Consider the following 23100-nt stretch of genomic DNA (forward strand, 5'->3'; position numbering starts at 1 on the left):
CCTTTCAGAAACAGTAGATTAGAGAGCCATGGTTAAAGTTTGGTTATTGTTATTTCCCAAAATTGTTGCTAATATTATAAATTAATTATGTCAGCTGTGTGTGTACTTTCCACGCTATCACTTTTTTAAACCGTCTCCCACGGCACTAATTCTCCAGGACCGAGACAACCTCTGGATCGTACTTCCAGATGTTTAATCTCGTTCTGCATAAGAAGACCTGCGTGAATCGGCTGATTTGAGAGAAGCTCGCCTTATTTATCAGTTTTAAAATTGAAGTCACCACCTGTGGGGCAAAAAAAAAGGCAGCAAATTCACTAAGGATACGTGCTGTATAATGACTTTCCATATTATATTCTTCCCTGAGTTCCTCAGTTTTGTATAAAACTAGGCCTCGGCCTTCAGCATGTCTAAATCCACCCACATCTCCAGTGGGATCATAATCATTGTGATTTCCAGCTGAAATTATACTGTAGAGTTATGGAAGAGACATAACCTCCATTTATGCTTGATTGAAAGATGTGTTTAGGCGCAGTTTAAGAAGTTAGATGCAAATGTATCTACAACCCATAATTTCCAGTTGTTATATAGAGTCTTATAGGGGAACTTTTACAGGGGAAATGTTGACAACATTGGCTCTGGTTCCAGTGAGAGACCTTTTAGTTATGGTTGTAAAGATGAGCGGGTCTGTAGCGGCATCTAGTGGCAGGACATGTGAATTACTTTTTTTAGACTTTTTTTTTCAAAGGTAACGTTTAAACAGCGGTCGAGTTATTTCAGCAGCAGCTCGCAGACATATATGTATTTTAATCCTGCGTATACATATTAAAGCAAGTATCTGAAAGGGATCGGAATACAATATGACACGAAATTCACGAAAGACTTGTGTGAAACTGGTTCTGATGAAACACCCTGAATTTAAAGCTTGCATACATCTCATTGGTTGATGGTGAAATTTTCTAAGATTTATGAAACTGTCGTCGGTTTTCAGTCAGTGTAGTTCTGAAGCTGCATTTATGCAGGCATGAAAGTGAAACAACTTAACAGCGAAAAGGGGGAAATCTGTTTCAATGACAATAAAAAAAAAAAAATTACTCAGAGGAGGAGGGATCCATCATCAGTGGCCTTGAACTCAGGCTGTTATTTCATCATCTGAAGAAACCAAGTACATGAGCCAATGTACTGAGCCAAGAAATGATTGCTGGTATTCAATGGTTTATTGTTGAAACATAGCTCTGATATAAAGAAATAAAGTCATATAAAGTCAGAGGTAGTTCAATAAAGATATTTTAACTGGCGAAAAGGACTGATCATTATGTACAATAACGCAGAGTCACAAAATAGACCGCGGTCATTTCTTTATAAATCATGTTGACTGCAGGATATTTACCAATATAAACACAGATATTAGACATAAAAGAAAAAAAAAACACGCAAACAGTGACGAGTCCTGCCTGCTGGGGTCCGGTCTCTGGATGTCACCACCTCCGTCTGTCCGCCGTGGGGCAGAGAAAGCGCTGCTGTGGGCAGGACGCGGTGAAACTTCTAGTGGACGGGACAGCAACCGGCTGTGTCATCGTGTTATGCTGACAGATGACTGAGCAACCAGTTGCTCTCAAAATCTCACTTTTTTCTTTATTTATCTGTTTTGTTTTGTTGAATTTCCGCATCGTTTCAGATCGGGATGGCAGAAGCCAGGCGTGAGGAGGAGGAGGAGGAAGGCCAGACATCAGGTATGGTGTATCAGGATGATTTATCCGAGGAGATTACTTTAGGAAACTGATTGATCTTGGTTTAAGTTTGAACATCTTCAGATCTGCATGAACATCTGACAAACTGACAGAATTATTGTGTAGAAATGCAATCGGAGCAGTAAATAACGTGGGGAAAATCTTCATTCACAAAACCTGAGACTTAAGGCTCGCTGCAGATATGCGATCTGCAGTGTCTTGTCATCCAGACTGACAGGCCAGTGTTTGCACATGTTATCATTAGTTTAGGTGAATATTTTAATATTCACCTAAACTAATGAAGTGAATAATATTTTGATGTTTTCCAAAGCTTGAACACAGCATGAAATAGTTACAGGCTGTTGTCATGCTCTGATTTTCTGGGTGTAGTACCTGAAGTAGCTAAAAATGAGTCAGCGCTCTGTCATAAATCAGTTGTTCAGTAATGCTTTGACTGTGAAGTGTCAGCTTCTCTGTTTCTTATAATAACACACCTCTGTGGATTGTAATCAGCCAGCTTGTGATTACAGAAACTCTCCCCCATTTCCCTCAAACGTTCCTTGCTTTTTCTCAGCAACACCTGGTGTGCAAGCACCCCCACCTCCACCCTCAAGTCAAATCCAGCTATCTGCAGCCAGTGTCAGACCCCCGCCACACACCCCCATACCACACCCTGACTCCACCAGCTGCCTGTATGGAAATTCCTGTCAGTGTCTGCACAGGCAGGCTGCTGTGACATGAACAGGCTGCTGTATGTATTTGGTAGAACTTTTGAAAATAACAAAACATCACTGAACCCACTTCAGATACTATTTCTGGCAGTTTGCACTGTGAATCATTGACACCATCTAATCTTCTCTGACTAAAGGCCCGCTTTGCTGCTGACATTGTGTTATTTGCTCATGACACCATCATCTGGCAGCTTTAAACTGTCCTTTTTTTTTTTTTTTTTTTTTTTTTTAGTGTGGGCAAATCTATTTTGGCCCATCCCCTGTTAACAGTATTGCTTTCCTGTCTTTTTTGCTGCCTATGTTTCAGACTTTTTCACCGAATTTTCCCCTCATAGGTGTTTCAGCATGTTCTTGATAACTTATATAGCATAGGGAACAACTCTGCTTATCAAACTGACTATAAGAGGCTCCGCTTCTTAACTCATATGGCATTCAGGCTGGTGACGCGTGACACTGGAAGGCAGATTGTTTTCCATTTGGTGCCACTTTCACCAGCTGCTCTGTGACTGCTGCTGCTGCTGAGCTGAGTAAAGTCAGCATGTGTTCAAGTAAGAGTATGGCCCTGCAGGGAAAACCTTTCCTGCTGGCTTCAGCTGCTTTCTGGTGTCAGTGAATATCTAATGGTAAATAATAACCCTAAAGAGTACCACTATTGAACACACAGGGGTAACACATATGTTCCAGTTTCTTTATTTGGGATGGTCCTGTTGCTTTGCTGGTCAGTGTATTGGTTGTTCCCCTATTTTAGTCCCATCTGATGCAGAAGTGGGCAATTTTCCCAAAGGGCCACTGAAGGGCCATGCCTATAATTAATATATCTGCATAGATCTGCATATATAATAGATCTGCATAGTTTCAGTAATAGTTGACACACACAATTAAGAATTTTCAGCATTACCTGAATCACTGTTACTTGATTTATAGATCAGTTTTCTTTATATGGCATCAAATCATAACACCAGCTGCCTCAAGGCACTTTATATACTAAGGTAAAAACCCTTCGATATTAGAAAGAAAATCCCAACAATCAAACGGCCCCTTATGAGCAAGCGCTTTGTAACAACATGAAGGAAAAAAACTCCCCTTTGAAAGGAAAAAAAAAACCCTGGCAGACCCAGGCTCAGGCAGTGACAGCCATCAGCCGTGACCAGTTGGAGGAGTAAGGGGAAAGAGAAGATAAACTCAGATACATCATGAAAGTAGTTTCAGGCCTGAAGTCATAGTCATGATGTTAAAGTGTGGTACGTGACAGGACTGCCTGAAACGGTCTCAAACTGGTCTGCATTCACCAGCTGACATAATCTGTGATTCCTGGCATTTGCTGCTGGCTGTGTCAGGATCAAAAATCAGTGTCCACAGTACAAAACCCTTTTCGTGTCCCAGGCAGCATTTTTAGAGCTGAGCTCCTGATGCACAACTTTATGTTGCTGTACCTTTCATTTCCTTTTCTTTTAATAATGTGCAGGTGTTTGGCAAATTTAAGGAAGAATCAACATAAATTCTCTTATTAAGCCTGCATTCGACTCCAGAAAAGCATATTTATGCTTATTGATTTGCAGGAGATCTTTCCCTCCAAGGTGACGCTTAAACCCGTCTCTGCAGGGGTCAAGACTTTCTTTTAATTTGTCACCCATATGTGTGTGAGGTGTTCATGCTGAGTAGAAAGGTGCTGCCTAAGTACCAGTCCATTTAGCTTGTATGGATTCACCTCTCAGATTCATATTCAAATAGATTTCAATGTGTGTGATCTATGAGCGCTCTTCAGGTGCTCTGGAAAACTTTAACTGTTTTAAAAAGCAGATCATTCATCATCATACTTTGACTTTTCTTTTTTTTTTTTTTATCTCCATTATTTAGCTCAACATAAAAAAAAAAAAAAAAACCCGTGAGCATTAATCTCCTTTGATTCATATTTGTTTCCCACTGAAAATTTAACAGTTAATCCTTTAAGCATCAAATAAATCCTGACCTTGTGAAGGAGTGAATATACATTCAAAGCTGCTAAAGTTAATCATTCAAGATACTTTAGACCCGTGTCACCTGTGAACGGCACTAAGCCCTGTGAACATTTTTGTGACTTTATAGGTGAAAGATATTTATAGTGCAGCATTACTTTGCAAACCTCCACTTCCTGAATGGCCACATTCCGCTTCATCAGATTGGCCGAGTAAACACAGAAATATTACCTGACCATCCCTCTTTTGTTACTGTCGTCTGCGGGTGTGTGCCTGTTTGCTTCAGCTCCGTTGGCGTGCTCAGACGCTCAGTGGAGCAGGAGGGGAAATATTGATTGGAAATAACCTTTTGATGCTGAAGATTTTCCTTTTATTCCTAGAATTCCTGAAGGTAAGGCTGTCAGCACATCACTTCCACTGATACAGGTGTCACACGAGTACGAGAAAGTGATCAGACTTTATTTAAAGTGTCGAAGCTGCTTTAAAATGTCCGTGTCATGATGTGAAAGTACAGAAGCTGTTTTCTCACCTGCTGTGTAACTTAGTGCAGCAGCACTAAACAGATAACAAGTAACAGGTGTGACAGGTGGCTCTGACTGCTAACTAGGTCAGGCATTAAAAACAATGCCTCCTCAGCCTCTGCTTCAAATAAAATTGACATTAGTTTGAATTACTGAGTCTGCTCTTTAGCTTTGCTAATAAATGCTGGAAATCTTTTTGTTTGTGAAAACATGGACCAAACTGATACAGGAAATAACTGAACATGTGTCTGTGGTGGTTCCTGAAGGAAAGCTGTTTGTTTTAGACTAACCAGTTCATCGAGATGTAATTGTTCATCCCTCTGGTATGGTTTCAGTTCTTGTATTTCTAGTTCACACAGCATTGTCTGGAAGCAGTCAGGGAGCTGTGTGTGTGACTTATCAAACTTGTGTCTATTGGCTTTAGCCTTGATTTTGGCATCCAAATCTATGATGACGTGGTGATTGTCATATTTAATATGGCTTAAAAAACCAAAATCAACCCTGAAATGAAACTTCATCTTCACTTGTTGCTGCTTTTGTGCATTTTGTTTACCCTCACTCTGATCTTCAGTGTGTTATTTTACCAGTAGGATTGAAGTCAGTATTGTTGACCTGAGCTGATGTTTTAGAAAATGGTGTGGGAAGTATATTTCCTCCACCGCTCACACTATATACATGTAAATACCTTCAAAAACTGAACGTTAGAATGGTCATTCCATCTCAAATCATCGTTGAGCTCTTCTTGGCAAAGCAAATATGTCCGCCTCAACACAGTGTGCAGACCATAATTTTGCTTGCTTATAGTAGTTTGACATTTTCACTGCCCTTTCTTGCCATCAAAATGAATCAGGATCTGTTATTTGGATGGATCTGGGTATTGGCTAGTTTAAAATATGAATAAAAAATCAAACCGTCCTACAAAGTCCCAAATTTGAGCGCACACTAACCAAAAAAAAAAAAAACATTGCAAAAGAAAACTAGTGAATGGTATATTGTTGAATTTCACAATAGTGCAAAATACAAACATGTGGAATACTGTTTAATATGAAGAAAATGCTGTTTTCATTTAACTTTCATGCTGGATTGAGACAAGTTGTATCACAAAAACATATCAGAAGATGCTCTAATAGTGGCTCATTCCCAGATGGTACACTAATTATACATGAAAAATTTGGGACTTTACAGAACTGCTTGCCTTTTTTAACAGTTTTTTTTTTGTTTTCCCATGTTTTAACTTTCCAATACTCCGACATTTTTTTTGATGTATCAGTCCCAAATTACAGACCCTGTTTTCTTTTGATGGTATTTTTAAATAAATGAGCAGGACTGCCTTCTTAGATTTTTGTACAGTTTCTGCATCAGTGATGACATGACTTGACTTGTTTCTGGAGTCAATAAAAGCAGGCGTTGCCTCTGGTGAATTGATCCATAGATTCTTTCAGTCACTGCACCCTGATAAAATTAATATTGCACTAAAAATTATCCACTGTGATACTCCTATAACCAACTCTTCTGTTAAGTGGTGTACACCTTTGTTGCATTAATGTTAAGTAGTTGTGTATGTTGCTGCATATTACTTATAAAACCTGTACCTCTCTGTTTTCCTCTACAGATCGTGCTGAAAGAACCAAGCCAGAAAACCTGCGTTCCAGGTATTTGATTTCATATGTAGGATCCGGCAGCACCTGTTCAGCTTCCCCAACCTTCAGCTATATCTGGGAGCAGGGCTCTGTCCCCTTTAACAGTCAGATCTGCTGATGGTGAGGTTGTGAATGGGCCAAACAATGCAGTGATCTATCCTTGCTGACAGACAGAAGGCTAACACAATGCCAAGTGGACAGCGTGCTGCTTTTTTAACTTGGTGTTTACACATGTTAAGGAGACAGATGACCTGTGTAGACCTCAGAGCTGTCACATCATTTGAGGCTTTCATACATCATGTTGTGACCTTTAGATCCATGTGTTCACAATTTAGCCATTCAATTCAATTAACCACCTGGTACCGGGGGGGGCTTTCCTCAGATAGTTTATATCCTAAACTCAGGTGTTAATGAGCAGGATGTTTTTGTAAGGCTCATCATTTCAAACAGATTCATGAACAGTACTAGTGGGGATACTGCTCTTTTACCCTATAATGTGGACCTATTATGCTTTTCCATTTGTGTGTGTGATTTTTTTTTTTTTTTTTTTTTTTATTTATATCTATCTACCTAGAAAAAAACTTTAGCTGATGTAAACCTTCTTGTTTCTTTAAGTGTAGTCTGCCATTTATTATGTATTATTATTATTTACACCTATAAAATGTTTACACAATTCACCTCTACTTTATTTTCCTCTGCTCTTCTCTTGGTAAATCTATTTTTAATAATTGGGCATCAACCGTAATAAGTAGCGTCGTGGAGTACACTGTAAGGCATGTTAAATGAGCGATGAGATTTCTGATTAACCACGGCGTCACCACAAAGGTATGAACCTGCTCTTGATGATAAGCAAGCGTCTGCTCTGCTCTCTTTTCAGCCAAGGGCCTCTGTCCTCAGTACGAGCTGCTATCAAGCGAAGTAAGTTTGCCTAAACCAGGCTTCAGGGAAACTTTATGGTGTGTTTCTTTAAATATGTGTTTGCAGAAATTTAAGAGTGATGATTCTTGCATATAAAGTATCATTTTAACAGGATTTGTTTAGAGAGAAATGTATTGGTGGTATGACTGAACTGAAATTTTTTTTTTTCTTTTTTTATCAGAAATGTAAAAAATTTCTTTTTAAATTTTATTAGACTTAAAGTGCAGTGGAGGCAGAGCTCGTGATACTTTTTTTTTTTTTTTCTTCTTCTTTTAGCAAGAACAGTCTCTCAGAGGGACAACAAAGACAGGAGGTAAATGTTTCTGTCCTCATCTTAGTCCTTACATCTTTTCTGTATCATTTGCTTTTCACAAACTAAATGAAACCAAACATCTGGTTTGTTGCATGTGGCTCAGAGAACTGTGCTTTGCTGCCAAATCTAAAAAGTAATCAACAGTAAAAGAATGGTATTTAAGAAGGACTGTAAGTGGATGGGTAAATGTGTTTTGGTTGTCAAGGTGCTTTTGTGGTTTGTCTCCCAGGCGACCACAGATCACCATTGTAGCAGCAGAGCCTCTGGGGAGTAACAGCTGGTTCTCAGGATCCTCTGTGGGTTTCCCTCCTCCTCAGCCAGGCTCATCTACCGGCAGACAGCCTGTGTCACAGGTAGGCTTCGCCTGAACCACAGTGTCTGAATTTGTCAGGATATTTTTTTTTTAAAATTATTATTAATAAACACTGACTGGTATTTGTCAATCCTGGTAGCCAGTATTTTTAAAATTACCAGCACACCTGTACAAAAAAAAACTTTAAGAACAAAAATGGTCAAATGTTATCATATTTGGGCCAAAAATAATTGGATCTACCCATAAACCATGCCTACTGACAATACTGAGGGCATGAAGATGCATGCAATAGTAGAAGGTGCGTGCGTGTGTGAAAATCTCTCTCTTTCATGACTCAGCTCCCACCATCCTATGACCAGGTGATTAAAGAGAAGACCCAGGAGGAACACACCGTTAAGCCCACTGCAGCCCCCCGCCGGAGCAGCTGCACAACCACAAGTGCCACACAGACCGACCCTGTGAGCCAAGACCCTGCCACCGCCATCACACAGTGTGACACACCTCCTTTGGCTGAGAAAAGATCTGCTGGTGAGGCATAATAGTTTTTCCCCAGTAATGATCCTATCTGCTGGCCATTTACAGCAGGTTTGAATCTAAACACTGTGGTTCTTTGTGTTTCCAGGTAAAAAGCCACAAAAACCACCAAGGCCCTCACTGCCGAAACCAGCAGACAGAAAACCTGTGACTAAAACAGACAAGAAGGTTGTGACAAATACTGCAGCGTTCACAAACACTGAGGACCAACGTGACGCTAAGTCTGATGAAAAACAACTTGAACAGGCAGACTCCACGTGCACCCAATCTGTAACTGTACACTGGAACATTCCCATAAATCATCTTCCTGTTGTCCCTGAACCTGGTGAAACTCCTCCTCCAAACTCAGATCACAGTCAACGCCCCGTTCCACGTCCTCGCACGAAATCCCATAAGCAAGCAATCGAGGAGGAGGCCAAAGTTCAGACCTTGGTCGAGATCAGTGAAAATTTTGAGGATATTCAATCTAGTAAACAAGAAGTTTCCTCAAATAAGTATTTAAAGGAGTTACTGGAGGTTTTTAGTTCAGATAACGAGTGTGAGGTGAGCAGTGCCACCACCGACCAATCCGACGAGGCCTTGCTGAGTGAAGATGCTGTTGGCGAGATGAACGGCAGCAACAGTCAAAGTAATTTCCGGGCCAGGATCCAGGCCTTTGAGAGCCAGGCTGCCAACGAGGAAGGAAATGTGAACGATTCTACCAGACTGCAGCTTCCTGCCAGGAAGCCAAGCATCAGGCCCCCGGTTGCTGCTAAACCTTTTGTATCTCTTAAACCTCAGTTTACCCCAAGTATAGATGATTTCAGTCAAAACATATCAGCCACAAACATCCTTAAAAACCCCACAACACCCCCGAGACCTCAGCCTCCCGAGAAACCTGGAGGTCGATCTATAAAGGAGGAGCTGGAGGCTTTACACAGCAGGGGGGTACAAAGATCATATTCTGTAATGGCCAGAGGCAGCCAAGTGTACGAGGAAGAACCTTCATTTTTTCCACCTAAACCTCCAGTGAAGCCCATTAAGGAACCACTCAAACCCAATCTGAACATAAACAACCACAACTCAGCCTCCATGGTCAGAGACAAGGAGTATGCGGAGAGTCTAATAAGTAAGTACATTTTAACCACAAGTAAACCACTTAATGGATCCTGCTTCAAAATTAAAACTGTACACTCAGGAAGTGTCTCGTTGTTCAGATTCAGTCCCAGTGAAACCTCTGCGTAATGTGAACAGTAATGGAGGCTCTGCCATTGGACCAGTCATTGCAAAACGACCAACCATCATCAGGGTCCCCAGCCAAACTGGTTCAAGTAGGTCCAGTAAACCCCTGAGCGAGTGACTGATGTGTTTAATTTTGAAACATGTATGCTGTGTGTCTGCCGTCTTGTTGTAACTGGGCACTTAACCTGTACCTGCTTTCACTATATTTATAGTGCAGTTCAGTACGTCGTGGGTGAAGACAGATCTTTTATTTATTTATTTATTTTTTATGTCAGATTATTTTCAGGATGATGTCCCTCCTCTTCCAGTCCAGATGCCTGTGGGCTCTCTAAACGGCTTACAGAACCACAGAAAAAGCCTGCAGTCCAGCTTGTCCCTCCAGGTAAGATTTACCTCCCAGCGCAGCCTCAAACCTTTCTTTCTTTCTTTCTTTTTTTTTTTTTTTTTTTTTCCTTTTTTCTTCACACTGTAACTGTCATCCCATAAACGCACTGCCTGCTGTTGAGTTTGGGGCTTAATGCTAGTGCTTCACACCTCTGCCCTGTATAGTGAAAGGTATAATTGGATTATTTTGCAGGAGCCCTTCAGTGCTGCACCAGTGCCATCACTCCCACCTCGGTAAGTGGAGGGTGAAAACAGTCCATCAAATGTCAAATTGTAAGGATACTTTATGGATATGTCCCACTCAAGTTGTACACAATTTTTACACTTCAGAAAGCCCAGTATGAACAAAACCCTCCCACCACGCCCACCTGCAGCCAAAACAGCCCCTGTAAGACCTCCTCAGAGCTTTAAGGCCACCGGTCGCTCTCAGTCACTGTCATGGGAGACTTCACCTAAACCGCAGCCACAGAAGCCCCACAGGAAAGAACTCGTCTTTCCTCCAAGACCCAGCCCAGGCCACCGCCTCTACAACAAATACACCGTGAGAGACTACACGCCCGAATGCTGTCTGCTTTTTTTCTAGTACAGTTTCACAAGAAATTGATGTCCTTTTTCTTTCTCCCACCAGCTTCAGCTTCCCCATGGGATTGCAAGCTGTGACTACAATGGGAGTAATTCAGGAGAGCTGTCATTCCAGGTGACCAAACTGGTTAAACCAGTGTATACACACACACACACACACACACACACACACACACACACACACACACCACGCAGCCTGTAGCTCATCATTATTAAATCCTTTATGTGCTGTTGGCCTTTCAACAGAAGAACGAAGTGCTGCTGCTGCTTAAACAAATTAACCACAATGAATTTGAGTGCCAAGCTGGACAAACTAGAGGCAGAGTCCACAAGTCTCGCATGCAGATTATAACTCCTCTTTCCTCAGACATGTTTCCATCACAGGTGACTTATCCTTTTATTATGAGTCAGCGTATGCTGTTACTACCTGATCCTATCGTGCTTTTGTTCCCAGTCTGCTCTGATGTATTAGCCTTTAAAATCTTTGTTCTTTCTGTGCAGGATGCCGATCCAGCCAGTGGAAACAGTTACGGGCTAAAGGTGCAGGCTGTACATGACTTCAATCCAGGTGAAGCATCAGTTTCTTAAACAACAGTTTCACAATTTTGGGATATTCTTTCATTGGTTTTCTTGCTGGGAGTTTAATGAGAGGACAAATGCCTCCTTCGTGTCTGTGTCTTAATGCTCATTTTTTAAAAATGCTTGCTGACTAAAAAGAGTCACTCACTGGCGACTTTACTGAGCACACCTTGCTAGTACTAGTTTGTCTTAATTCTCCGTAGCGTAGATTCAACGAGGTGCTGAAAACATTCCTCAGATTGCTGCAGATTTGTCAGCTGCACGTCCATGATCCAAAACTCCTGCTCCACCACAGTTTGAAGGTGGAGGCCATTTGACCGTAGTGAATTCAAATGGCTTCAAGAAGTCAGTTTGAGATGATTTGAGCTTTGTGACATGGTGGTGTATAATTTAAATGATGCTCAGTTGGTACTAAGGAGCCCAAAGTGTCCCAAGAACATATTTCACCACCAACACCAGCCTGAACCATTGATATCAGGTAAGATGGAGCTCTTCCAATGTCCAATTTTGGTGAGCTTGTCTGAGCTTTGTGGTCCTCTGCCGCTGTAGCACCTCTGCTTCAAGGTTCGATGTGTTGCACATTCAGAGATGCTCTTCTGCGAACCTTGGTTGTAACAAGTGGTTATTTGTTATTGTCTTATTACCTCGAAGCAGTCTGGCCATTGTCCTCTGACCTCTGGCATCAACAGCACATTTTTATCCAGAGAACCGGACCATTCTCTGTAAACCCTGAGATGGCCGAGTAGAATACATCAGCAGCTTCTGAAATGCTTTCAACAGGTTTCTGAAATTTCAACATGTGATTGGCTAATTAGATGGCTGCCTTAACAAACAGTTGAACAAATATATTTAATGAAGTCGCCTTTGGGGAGAAAGCTTTGACTGTTTGCTTTGAATGACTGAAGTATCTGTTCCTTAAACAGAGGGCCCCGGAGAGCTGAGTCTGAGAGCAGGAGATATTGTGACCATGGTGGAGAAGTTGGACAGCGAGTGGTACAGAGGCACCTGTAGGGGATCTACTGGATTCTTTCCCATCAATTATGTGAAAGTCTTGGTAGGTTTCAGTGAATTCTTCACTTAATTAGTGCAACCAAAAAGCAAGCGAGAAGTCTGTGAATTAAGAAAAGTGCTTTTTAACTTTTTTTTTTTTTTTTCTTCTTCTTGTTCAATTAGTCAGATTCACCAAAACCCCTCCCTGAAAGGAAACCAAGGCCACCACCTGCAAAAGCCAGGTACTGTTTTTGGTTTTTTTACAGTTTAAAATATTTGCATTGGCCTTTACAAACTAACATGATGGGCTAACTGGATGTTTGAAATACCCCTTAAAGTGGTCCAAGATGTGTGGCGAGGTTCGACTTTGAGGGGGAGCAAAGCGATGAGCTGTCGTTCTCTGAGGGTGATGTGATCCAGCTGAAGGAGTATATGGGACAAGACTGGGCACGGGGACAGATCGGCACCCACGAAGGTATCTTTCCCCTTAACTTTGTAGAGGTCATCGAAGATCTGCCTCCACCCCCAAGTCAGCAGCAGAGTGCCAAGATGGCACTACCCGGTAAGATAATCTGCAAACACCCAACTTCACTCTTAATAAACTGTCGGATACATTTGTGCATGTGAATACTGAAGCTACACATATTCTTCTTGTGATCCTAAACTGAAAACAAAGGAACTTTTGTGTCCTTCACTGAAAAGCCTTTGTTCATGCCATCACTTTATCCTGGCTGGCACATCCCTCTGTGGCATGTCAAGAATTTGCGATTGTGTTTCTCTTTAATTAAATAACTGTTTACAAAAGCCATAGGCCATACGCAGGAGTTTAGAAATACACATCATGAAATTGTTGTCCTACAAATATTTAAATTTTTAATCAAGATCAAATAAAAAAAAAAAATAAAATACTGGAAATTGCCTTTTAAAAGTTAAGGCATTCACATGCATAATATAAACTTATCAGTTAATATTTCCATAAAAACAATAGTGAAAGCCTAACCTCAATCTCCTCATTGGCTAGAATATTGAATTATTAATAGTAAATGAATACTTTGAGGACTGTCACAAAATGAACCCACAGAATTTTCTATTTTGTTGACTTAAGTGTGTGTGTGTGTGTGTGTGTGTGTGTGTGTGTGTGTGTGTGTGTGTGTGTGTGTGTGTGTGTGTGTGTACATTTACACAGGGATGGTTGCTGCTTCTCCCAGCATACACCCTGAGGCTGCCAGTCCTGCTCAGGTAACCAACGATGATACAAGCAGGATAACTACCAGGGTTATAATAGTTTTGGATTTTACATTATAGTTTAGTTTTAGTTAGTTTTTACTTTTTTTTCTCTAATTCAGTTAGTTTTAATTAGTTTTCAGAGTGGTTTTGCTCGTTTTTATTAGTTTTTATTTTTGGTTTCATGCTTAGTTTTAGTTAGTTTCAGTTAGTTTCAGTATTAGTTTTAGTATTTTCATACCTAATCAGGTGCAAGATTCAAGGCGCAAAAGTGACTATTGTGTAATGAAAACTTGACAAAAGATACAGTTTAAAGAAATATAGTCAACAACCAACTGTTCACAAGACATGCTAAATTTGTGTAATATTAAGGACACACATGAGCATAACCAGGGAGAAACAAAGAAAAACATGAACTCCCAAACTCAATAAATTCTACAATAAACTCCACAATAAACTTCAGCATCAGTGCAGCAGATTAATAACGCCTACATGTGGTGTTAAACAAAAACAAACTCTTTGAAGGAGTCAAAGCTCAAATCCAGCTGCATCCTGATGTTCTCACCACCTGAAGCTGCTTCTGTTTTGGAGCTAGCTTGGTTAGATGCTCGCTAATTAAACCTGCAGGGTCTTTGCGGCCTCTGTACACAACCTACAGAAGTTGCCGACCTCATGTCCGCATTTATGCTTGTGTAGCTGGATTGTGTGTGTTAATTACCTTGTGGTCGTGTGCAGGTGTTTGTACTCAAAGAACCTCCATACGGGACTCTGCCGCTTTCTCTGCAGACCGCAGCTATTACTTTGCGGACCAGCGCGGTGAGCGCACGCACATGCGCACTCACACAGTTGTCCTGTGGCGCTCCCAGCTTAAACTCGGAGAGCGGAAACAATGATTTCATATCAATCCACAAGGCTTAAAAAAACCCCCAAAAAAACAAGTAAATGAAAGTAAGTTTATCGATTATTTCAGTTAGTTTTAGTTAGTTTTGTAAACTCACAATTCAGTTTTAATTAGTTATCGTTTTTTCCTTTTAATTATAGTTTTTATTTATTTCAGTTAACGACAATGTTTTTTCAATTTCAGTTTTCGTTATTTCGTTCGTTTTCGTTAACTATAATAACCCTGATAACTACAGATGATGTTGGTTATGCAACTGACCCTATGCGTGTCGATCATCAGTGTACTAATTATCACTTTAACAATTCTTTCTATATTCGACTCCTCTTGTGTAGGTGTCTCAGTCTAGTGTGGAATGGGTGGTAGCTCTGTACGACTACAACGGGAAGACGGCGGACGACCTCTCCTTTCGAGAGGGTGAATGTATCCTGATCACCCAGCATCTCGATGATGATTGGAGCTGTGGCAGGCTCAATGGCAAGGAGGGCATTTTCCCCAGGAAATATGTTGAGAGCAGCACAGGTGTGACAATTTCTTGAATATTTGACCTCAAGAGTTCAGATTTAACACCAGTATCTTTATACTACTAGTTTTTGGTAGAGAAAATCAGGTGTCAAAGGTGGGAAAGGGCCCCCACTTTATAATAATACAGTTGCTCTATAGCCTAACAGTGAGAAGCAGTACTTGCCCCCACAGCTGCACTGTTTTAAACGAAGAGTTAAACCCAAATATATATGCAGTATTTCACACACACACGTTACTTGCGATGGTTTTTTTTTTTTTTTTTTTTTCCCCCTTTCAGCAAATCTATTACTGGTTCTACTTTTGTAATATAAGTAATCACTTTAAGAATAGTTGCCAGTTTTCTGCAACATCTTCAAATGCCTTTTACAGGCCAGCAGCCATCTAATGGCCAGCAGAATGGAGCTGCTGGAGGTGGGAGAGCTAGGGCTCTGTACAGCTACACAACAAACTGTGATGAGGAGCTCTCTCTGCAGGTACACTGATCATTTTTTTTTTCCCCTCTACTTTGCCATCCATGTATGATAAAGTATTTAAAACCTACATTTTAGACCATGCATTTTTTCTTTTACAGGTTGGGGATATCATAACCAATCTCGAGTCCATAGATGATGAATGGTTTTTAGGGGACTTGAGGGGGAAACGAGCCCTGGTCCCTAAAAACTATGTTCAAGTACTGGATTAAAGTCACATGGCCTGCTGCTCAATGCACAATATAACTAGATGACCTGAAGCTCTAGTGACACGTTCTCAGCAGTATAAGATTGAACTGCTTTTAACTTGAATGCAGTATTTCATCTACTAGCGTAACTTTAAGTTGACTTCAATACGTTTACTGAATATCCAATAAAAATGCTAAAGATGGTGGGCAATAAGTCTACTCTGTCAAGCTCTTCATTTTAGGTTCACGAGGCATACACCCCCCCCCCCCCCCCCCCCACACACACACACACACAAACATCTCCTTTACTAAATGTGCTTAACACCCAAGGATGTTGTGACATCATGCTGCAGTTTGAGATCAAATCAGACTTCAGGGGAATCTTACTAGTTTTAGATTGCTTCAGTAACTGATTTTTGCAGGCTGCTTCAGATGTCCATCCTGCAAGAATGAGTTTTCCAGATACAGGAAACACTTGGGACATCCTCTGATGCACTAGAGACTCAGTTTATATACTAGGCTGTGTAAAAGTCAGCACCACTGTTATCCTTATGCAACCAACATTCACAAAACTAATGTGCTGCTGCATCACAGCATTCTCTGACCAAAGGTTCCTTTGAGGCTCCTGGACTTTGTAGCAGTTTCTTCACTCCTTAAATGCACAATAATGCATTACTTTACTGATAAACACAATCAGAACAGTTTGTTGGTCATTTACATTTTTTATTCAAAATCAGGGTGTTTCTACACTGTCTCCTGAATGGGGGGCTCATAGCCGTCAGCCCTCTCCACCTTAGCTCCAGTGTCATCACCGGATGTCTTTGCAGCACTGCCGGCACCGCCCTCGCCATGGAGCTCCATCAGTTTGCCCACTGCAAGAGAGGACAAGACAGCTTTTAACCTGACTGATGGGCCAAGCCTTAGATATGCATGCTAACTTGAAAATGGCAGCAATATAGTGGTGACATTTCATCCAATTAAACCAATAATTCCTGCACACCTGTAACCTGGAACATCAATGGATGGTAATCAGGCAATCATAGGGGACCGAAACAGTTTGTCATCACATGTTCGCACAAACAAAAAACAAACCCTTGTACCTGTGCATACTGCTGTGTACTACTTACACTCAAACTTGGGCTTTTTAAGCATCTTGACCTTGCGGACGTACACATCATGCAGAGGGTAGATGGACTGGCAAGCCTTCTCGATGTCCTTACCAACACTGTCAGGGATCCTGGAATACAACATTAAACAATGTTAAACCACACTGAACTATTTTACATACACACACACAAAAAACTTGAGTTTACTCATTTGTCCTTTAGGCTACAACCGATCATGTAGGCTTAACTTTTAATAAGAGTTAGCTCTAATTAGCTGAATCTGAATTAAATTTAAAAGCTGTCTGCACTTTAGTCACAAACAAATCCTCATTCACAGATAGTGAGTGGACAAGACTTACAGCTTGTTGACCACTTCCTTCAGGTCATTGGTCTGAACCTCACGGGTCATGATCTCCATCATCTTCTTGCGGATTTGGCGGACCTGTTGGTGCTGGGCGTAGGAGGTCTTTCTGATCTGGTTTGCACGCTTCTTTGTGAAACCCACGCAGAAAAGACGCAGAAGGTAGCCATCGGTGGTCTTCACATCCACGTGGGCCTCGATCATGGTCTGAGCAAGAAGATAATCTCAATTACATTAAAACTGTAAATTGATCGGTCTGTAACAAACTTTAGCTGCTCTCATGTTCCTTCAACGTTTCCTTTTTCACACCAGATACATTAAAAAGATTAAAATCCAACTGATGTATTTCAAGTATCTGGAAGCTGTTCTTCCAGGCCAACAGATACAGTGTGTCTAACTTTATAAACGCATACCTGCTTTACAAGTAATATAATAACTTATTCTTTGATGCACAAGCTCAAGAGCCAGCTTGGCTGTGTTTCTAAATGAGAACGTTGCAATAAAAAACCACCAGTAAATGGTTTGAGATATACACTCACTGGCCAGTTTACCAGGTACACCTGTGGAGTCTAATATAATCCAACACAACAACTTGACCATATTCTACTTTTACATTTTCAGTTCTGTTGGCCAAAAATTATGACTCTACAGCTCATTGTGCCCAAGTATGTTAGTGAAGTGGATAAAATGTTGGGAAAGCGCAGATGCAACAGTGCAATATACAACAGGGACCCTTTAGTAAAATACAACGCGTAGCACGGCTGTTGAACTGCAGTAGATAATCACAGGTGTATCTAATAAAGTGATTTATGCATTAGAAGAGCCAGAAATTAAGACTTTTTACTGCTTTTGTGTCAGAGTGTATTGTAAACTCACATTTTGCTATATGAATAATATGAATATAAACAAAACACTCAAATGTGTCCTGAGACAGACTGGTGACCTGTCCAGCATGCATCGTGCCTCTCGCCCTGTGACAGTTGAGATAGCCCTGCCGAGACCCTGAACTTGATAAGTGTTTGTTTTTTGTTTTTTTAAAGAAAAAATTGCCTTTTTGCATATGAAATCATGCTCTTAACTAGCAATGCCCCATCGCTTGCTTTCACCAGCTCCTCAGCACCAGTTTACTACTGCAACTAGTGAAATGTTTGATCAAATACTTCAGCTGTCGATACATTTAAGGCAGCCCAAGATTTAAGCCACTAAACCTTCAGTCAGAACTAACTTCATGTCAATAAGAGAAACAGTGAAGGGATCCAATGCTGGTTTCCCTTACCTCTGGAGCAAGAGCAGCACACAGAATGCTGTTAAAAGGTGGAGGCTTATTGCAAAAAAGTATGCATAAACCCTCCTCAGCACCCCATATAACAAATGAGAAAGGGGGCTGCAGAAACATTCACTGTGGGTTGCCACCTCTCAGGAGACATGAGCCCAGTCCCTCTCACTGTGGGGAAAAAGGTACAGGGTGACCCTGACAAAAAAAAAAAAAAATAGGCCTGAGAGGACGCCAGTGTGGCGGCAAGCTCAACAGCAAGCTGTAACGTCTAATCTCTCCATCGCCAATCAGAAAAGATATCGACTCCTCTCTTCAGATCTCCCATTTTTTGATCGTTTTGCAAACAAAACTTATTTTGCAGACAGTTTATTTAAAAAAAAAAAAAAAAACAGATGACCCCCTGTATATTGATCGTGACAAATGTTAATTTCTGCAAGTTTTCCTTTAAATTACGAAGCAAAAACAATGTCGCATCATCACAATATTCTCACACTACAATGTGAATCTTGCACATACCCAAATCTGAATGTTGATGCCAAGACCACATATAGTGCAGTCCCTGTTTCAAAGTCTCAACGAACACATGGACTAAAGTAAAACTATCAGCTATCTGGCACGACTTATATGACCATTACCTGCCACTTCTTGACCATGGAGCACATCTTGTCACGGGTCAGGTCCATGCCGTGGAAGTTGGTGAGGCAGTTCTTGCCTTGAACATCCTCAGTGATGAGCTTGAACTTGCGGAAGGCCACCTCGTCATTCTGCAGATCAGCAAGGCTCACCTCAAACACGCGTCCTTTCAGACCATCTGAGGCAATTCCTGCGTATTTCAAGAGGTGTGCAAGAGTTAGAAAGGTTTGAACGGTACTGACAAGTCCCTGGAAGATAAAACAAGTACTGATAAGGGGAAAGTCAGTTGATCTCATAAGTAATCAGCAGCCATCATTTGGGACCGAAACAGTTTATCATCATTCATTCCCACTGTATGCCAAGAATATTCACAGACAATCATGGACATCATTAGAAAACAATCACCTACACAATTCAAAAGCTGATCTTTGCCACTACTTCGGTGAAGCAAAGAATGGCGCTTATGTTCTTTAGAGAGCAGCATTATGACTGACTGACACGCACACACACACACACGCACGCACACACACACACACACACACACACACACACACACACACACACACACACACACACACAGTTAGCCTTTACACCACGCAGACTTACTGGTTCCCTGAGTCCTGGTGACCAAGGTCTTGCCAAGATTGCGGATGTTGAACATGGCTGGTGCCTTGACATCATACCAGTCCTTCTTGGAGAAAGGGTCCACACTGCAGGAGAGTAGCAAGCATGAAGTTACAGTCTCACCACTCACTGAACACCATCCATGCTGGAGTATGAGCTGTTCTTGCTGAACAAATACTGTAATGGACACTGCTCGGGTTAGCAGACGACGTGGAATAATCACTACTCTACTGGATTTGACAATTTCCTAACGGGGTTGCTCGGACAAACTGATCCGCTGCAACACAAGGTGTTATAATTCATATAAATTAACTCTTAGCCGGTGGGATTTGGCTGCCATGTTGCTAGATAAGCTAACATTCAGTAGCTTTTAGCATCTAACGCTGCTGGGAATAGCTGCCGACCAAATTGCTTAATGCTTCCCTTACTGTTTTAGTGAGCCTCTAAATGACCTATGCATGCCTAATAAAAACAACTTAACTACAACAGTCTAACTGCACGATCACACACATGTACATCATGCTACAACTCAGTTCAGCGTCACAGGGGCCGGCGACACTAGCCCTGGCCGCCTAACATCCACCTAAAATCGGCTTCATCCTTCACCCTTTTCACACCGAATCGACACCGGTGAAAAGGAAAAGGTGTTTAACGCACAATAATGTGCGAATTTCCTACTTACATCTTCTTTTTGGCACCCTTTTTGCCGCCTTTGGTCAGCCTCTTATTCTTGCCGACTGCCATGTTGGCTACAGGGAGTGAAAGAGGAGGAAATCGGAAATCCCGCGAGAATTAAAGAGACAGATGGGAGGTTGTGAGATTTCTCTCATCTCGCGAGTCTTTGAAATTTAATTTCGCTCCCTCTGCCGGTGGAAGCACAGTCTAACCCCAACTGAATAAAAATTGCTAGAATTGTCAAATACGGTTAAAAAAAAAGATACAGTATGCCAATCTACAGATACCAATCTACAGATACATCTAAACTGAAACCCAAAAACTGTTAGCAGACAAAAGAGCAGCTGAGTAATCATTTTTATCACTCATATTTTTATTATTTTATTATTTATTGTCTGAGGCACCTAGAAAGGAATGCATTTTAAATTTCGTTGTGCAACTTCTGTGTACAATGACAATAAAGATTCTGATTCTGATTCTGAAATTAGAGTGAAATAAACCTCAGACTACCTCTCGGCATCACTGATGTGTCCCACTTCAAAGTGTTTTGCCCCACATTTAGTAAAATGGGATCTGGTCATCCTATCAACAGCCCATTTAATCCTATTAATTTAAACCACAGGTAGTCTAATCAAGCTTGAAAGGTTTTCAGACTCAGATTTAGAAAACTTTATTTATCCCACAATGGGCAGTTCAGTTTGACAGTCCACCACTGCAACAATGAAAACAAATAAAAATAAAATTGAAATAAATAAACAACTTACAAGTAATGATATAGAAACCACAATCATTTCACTATTAAAGTTTGATATGCAAATAAAACTAAAACACAAAATTCATGGTCTGCTAAAAGTACTTGATTACTGGCAGATCACGACAGGCTACATTGAATGAATGAGTGTCATTCGACGCAGCAAAAGTGATCGGTTATAATTTTTTCAGACTTTGAGACTAGTTCTTCCAGATCTCTGAACAGGAGGAACTAGTCTGAAGGTGTGCTAACAGGTCAGCTAGGTGTGTTGCCTGTTATCCACCCACATTAGTACTGTAACAAAGGGAAGAATTTTGTCTGTTGAGAAAATTCACTCAGACGTTTATTGATACACTTACGACATTTACAGATAAATACAATAGTCCTGCAATAAATTCCACCTGCAATAAATTCCACCTGTGTGAAGGTCATATTGTTCAGTGTGATCACTTTGGAAGAGGTAGTATGTAATGTCATGCAATGCAATGTTGCTGGACTGCATTTGTTTTATATACTCATATAAAAAAACACAAAACAGGTAGACAGGTGATGTTTTATGTGCAGTATTTCTCCTTAAGACTTCCTAGTATGCCGTCATTATGTTCAGATTTTTAAGTCCAGCTTCTAGTGCCACAGAATAAAATTCTAAACTTTTGTCCTGAAAATGTTTACTCAAATTATTTGAATGAGGGCCAGCATTGCAGCTGTCTTCTCATTCTTAATCCAATTCATGTTTGCAATTTTTTGTGTCTTTATTTCATCTACAGCTTCTGCTGTATTCTTTGCATAAGCAACAAGGTTACATTCATTTCTGGCTTGGATGAGTAGTTTATTATGTATATTTGCCATCATTAATTTAGTCATCTCTGCTTTCAAGTGAGTTTAAAAAGATATTTTTCAAAGAGTCGCTTTGACACAGTCTGAGCTCTTAACAAGAGCTCATCAGTTTAATTGCTATCTTTGACACTAAATTATTTGCAGATGTTATAATCTTCTTTCAAGATAATAAGAGTTTCCAACAGGATGGCAGCAAGAGAGGGAAAAAAGATTATTACAGTGCCGCTGAGTGTCACAAACCTATCCACTCATTAGCTGTATAAACCCTGCAGAAGAATAACAAGGCATGGTCCAGTTTAAAGGTCAGTAAAAGCTTCTTTTTTTTTCAAGGTCGAATTTAAGAAAGTCTTTGGGCTCAGTGAACAAGACTGCTGATTTCAGGTCATTAAATCAGAGACAAGGCCTGCATCTCATGGGTGGCGCTGCTGGCTTCCATGACTCCCAGGGTCCCTGAGGGCTCAGCTACACTTTACTGGGAGGTCAGTGGGAACAGTGATGGCAGCTGCCTCTGTGGCAACAGTCGTAGCTGCTCATCCATCCCGCAGAGCCACTATGAAGTCGCCAGAATGAACGGAGATGGGAAGACAGATCTTATCAAATACGGGCATTACTTGAGTTTTTTTTTTTTTTAATTGTATTATTTTTTCTTTTTGAATTGTGTCTGATTAAAATTTTTGTCATGGATGAAACTGGAGACTCTCATCTACACAGCTGTGCAAAAAAAAAAAAACCCACACGTGTCGGGGGGTTATGGTTGTGGCGGTGATTTGAAAAGGCAAGCAAAGCAGAGCTGTCACTTTGCTTTAATGTTTGGTTTTCAATGCCTGGGGATGCACACATCTGTCAGTGTGCTGTTGTGCCCCAGAAAAACAACGTTCTACATGTATTTCCTGTTTATCCTCTCATTTTGGTACTTTTGTGAGTTCAAGCTGTAACACACTCTGTTCATCTATTATATGATGTGTGACTTTTTTTTTTTTTTTTTTATCAGCAGTTTGTGAATATGTTTTCTAAATTAACAGTCCTGCACTCAGAATACTATCTGAAAAAAACCCAAAAACGTGTGAGTGGTTTTGGTTGTGGTTGTGTTACAGATATGGCTTTTCTGTGTACATAATAAGCAC

At 40.8% G+C, this 23100-nt stretch overlaps 2 protein-coding genes and 2 non-coding genes across 6 annotated transcripts; 1 reads left to right on the forward strand and 3 right to left on the reverse strand.

Annotated features, from left to right (window-relative positions):
• Window positions 1-1592: 1592 nt before the first annotated feature.
• On the forward strand, window positions 1593-15916 carry sh3d19 (SH3 domain containing 19). Of its 3 annotated transcripts, none has more exons than XM_030736275.1 (21): window positions 1594-1730; window positions 6547-6586; window positions 7452-7492; window positions 7769-7805; window positions 8035-8158; window positions 8457-8646; window positions 8741-9760; window positions 9849-9962; window positions 10149-10255; window positions 10451-10491; window positions 10588-10798; window positions 10886-10954; window positions 11086-11223; window positions 11341-11407; window positions 12342-12472; window positions 12592-12650; window positions 12747-12970; window positions 13595-13647; window positions 14866-15052; window positions 15425-15528; window positions 15627-15916. In XM_030736275.1, exons 1-21 carry the CDS (start codon window positions 1682-1684, stop codon window positions 15735-15737), a joined length of 3117 nt encoding a protein of 1038 aa, XP_030592135.1. In that variant the 5' UTR covers window positions 1594-1681; the 3' UTR covers window positions 15738-15916. The 3 variants fall into 3 exon arrangements, with proteins under 3 accessions (XP_030592153.1, XP_030592135.1, XP_030592144.1); XM_030736284.1 differs by having other exon boundaries at window positions 1595-1730; window positions 8478-8646; XM_030736293.1 differs by lacking the exon at window positions 11086-11223 and having other exon boundaries at window positions 1593-1730.
• Window positions 15917-16415: 499 nt separating this feature from the next.
• Window positions 16416-20526, reverse strand: rps3a (ribosomal protein S3A). The gene is made up of 6 exons (XM_030731175.1): window positions 20396-20526; window positions 19696-19799; window positions 19092-19279; window positions 17179-17387; window positions 16841-16950; window positions 16416-16585 (listed from the first exon to the last, which is right to left on the reverse strand). The coding sequence occupies exons 1-6, from the start codon at window positions 20455-20457 to the stop codon at window positions 16458-16460; spliced, it is 801 nt and encodes a 266-aa protein (XP_030587035.1). The 5' UTR covers window positions 20458-20526; the 3' UTR covers window positions 16416-16457.
• LOC115790404 (small nucleolar RNA SNORD73) lies at window positions 16725-16785 on the reverse strand. Its single transcript, XR_004020786.1, has one exon. It is a non-coding gene; the product is annotated as a small nucleolar RNA SNORD73 (small nucleolar RNA).
• Window positions 19368-19436, reverse strand: LOC115790397 (small nucleolar RNA SNORD73). The gene has a single exon (XR_004020785.1). It is a non-coding gene; the product is annotated as a small nucleolar RNA SNORD73 (small nucleolar RNA).
• Window positions 20527-23100: the final 2574 nt, after the last annotated feature.

Source organism: Archocentrus centrarchus, chromosome 1 (assembly GCF_007364275.1).
Source record: "Archocentrus centrarchus isolate MPI-CPG fArcCen1 chromosome 1, fArcCen1, whole genome shotgun sequence".
Taxonomy (NCBI): domain Eukaryota; kingdom Metazoa; phylum Chordata; class Actinopteri; order Cichliformes; family Cichlidae; genus Archocentrus; species Archocentrus centrarchus.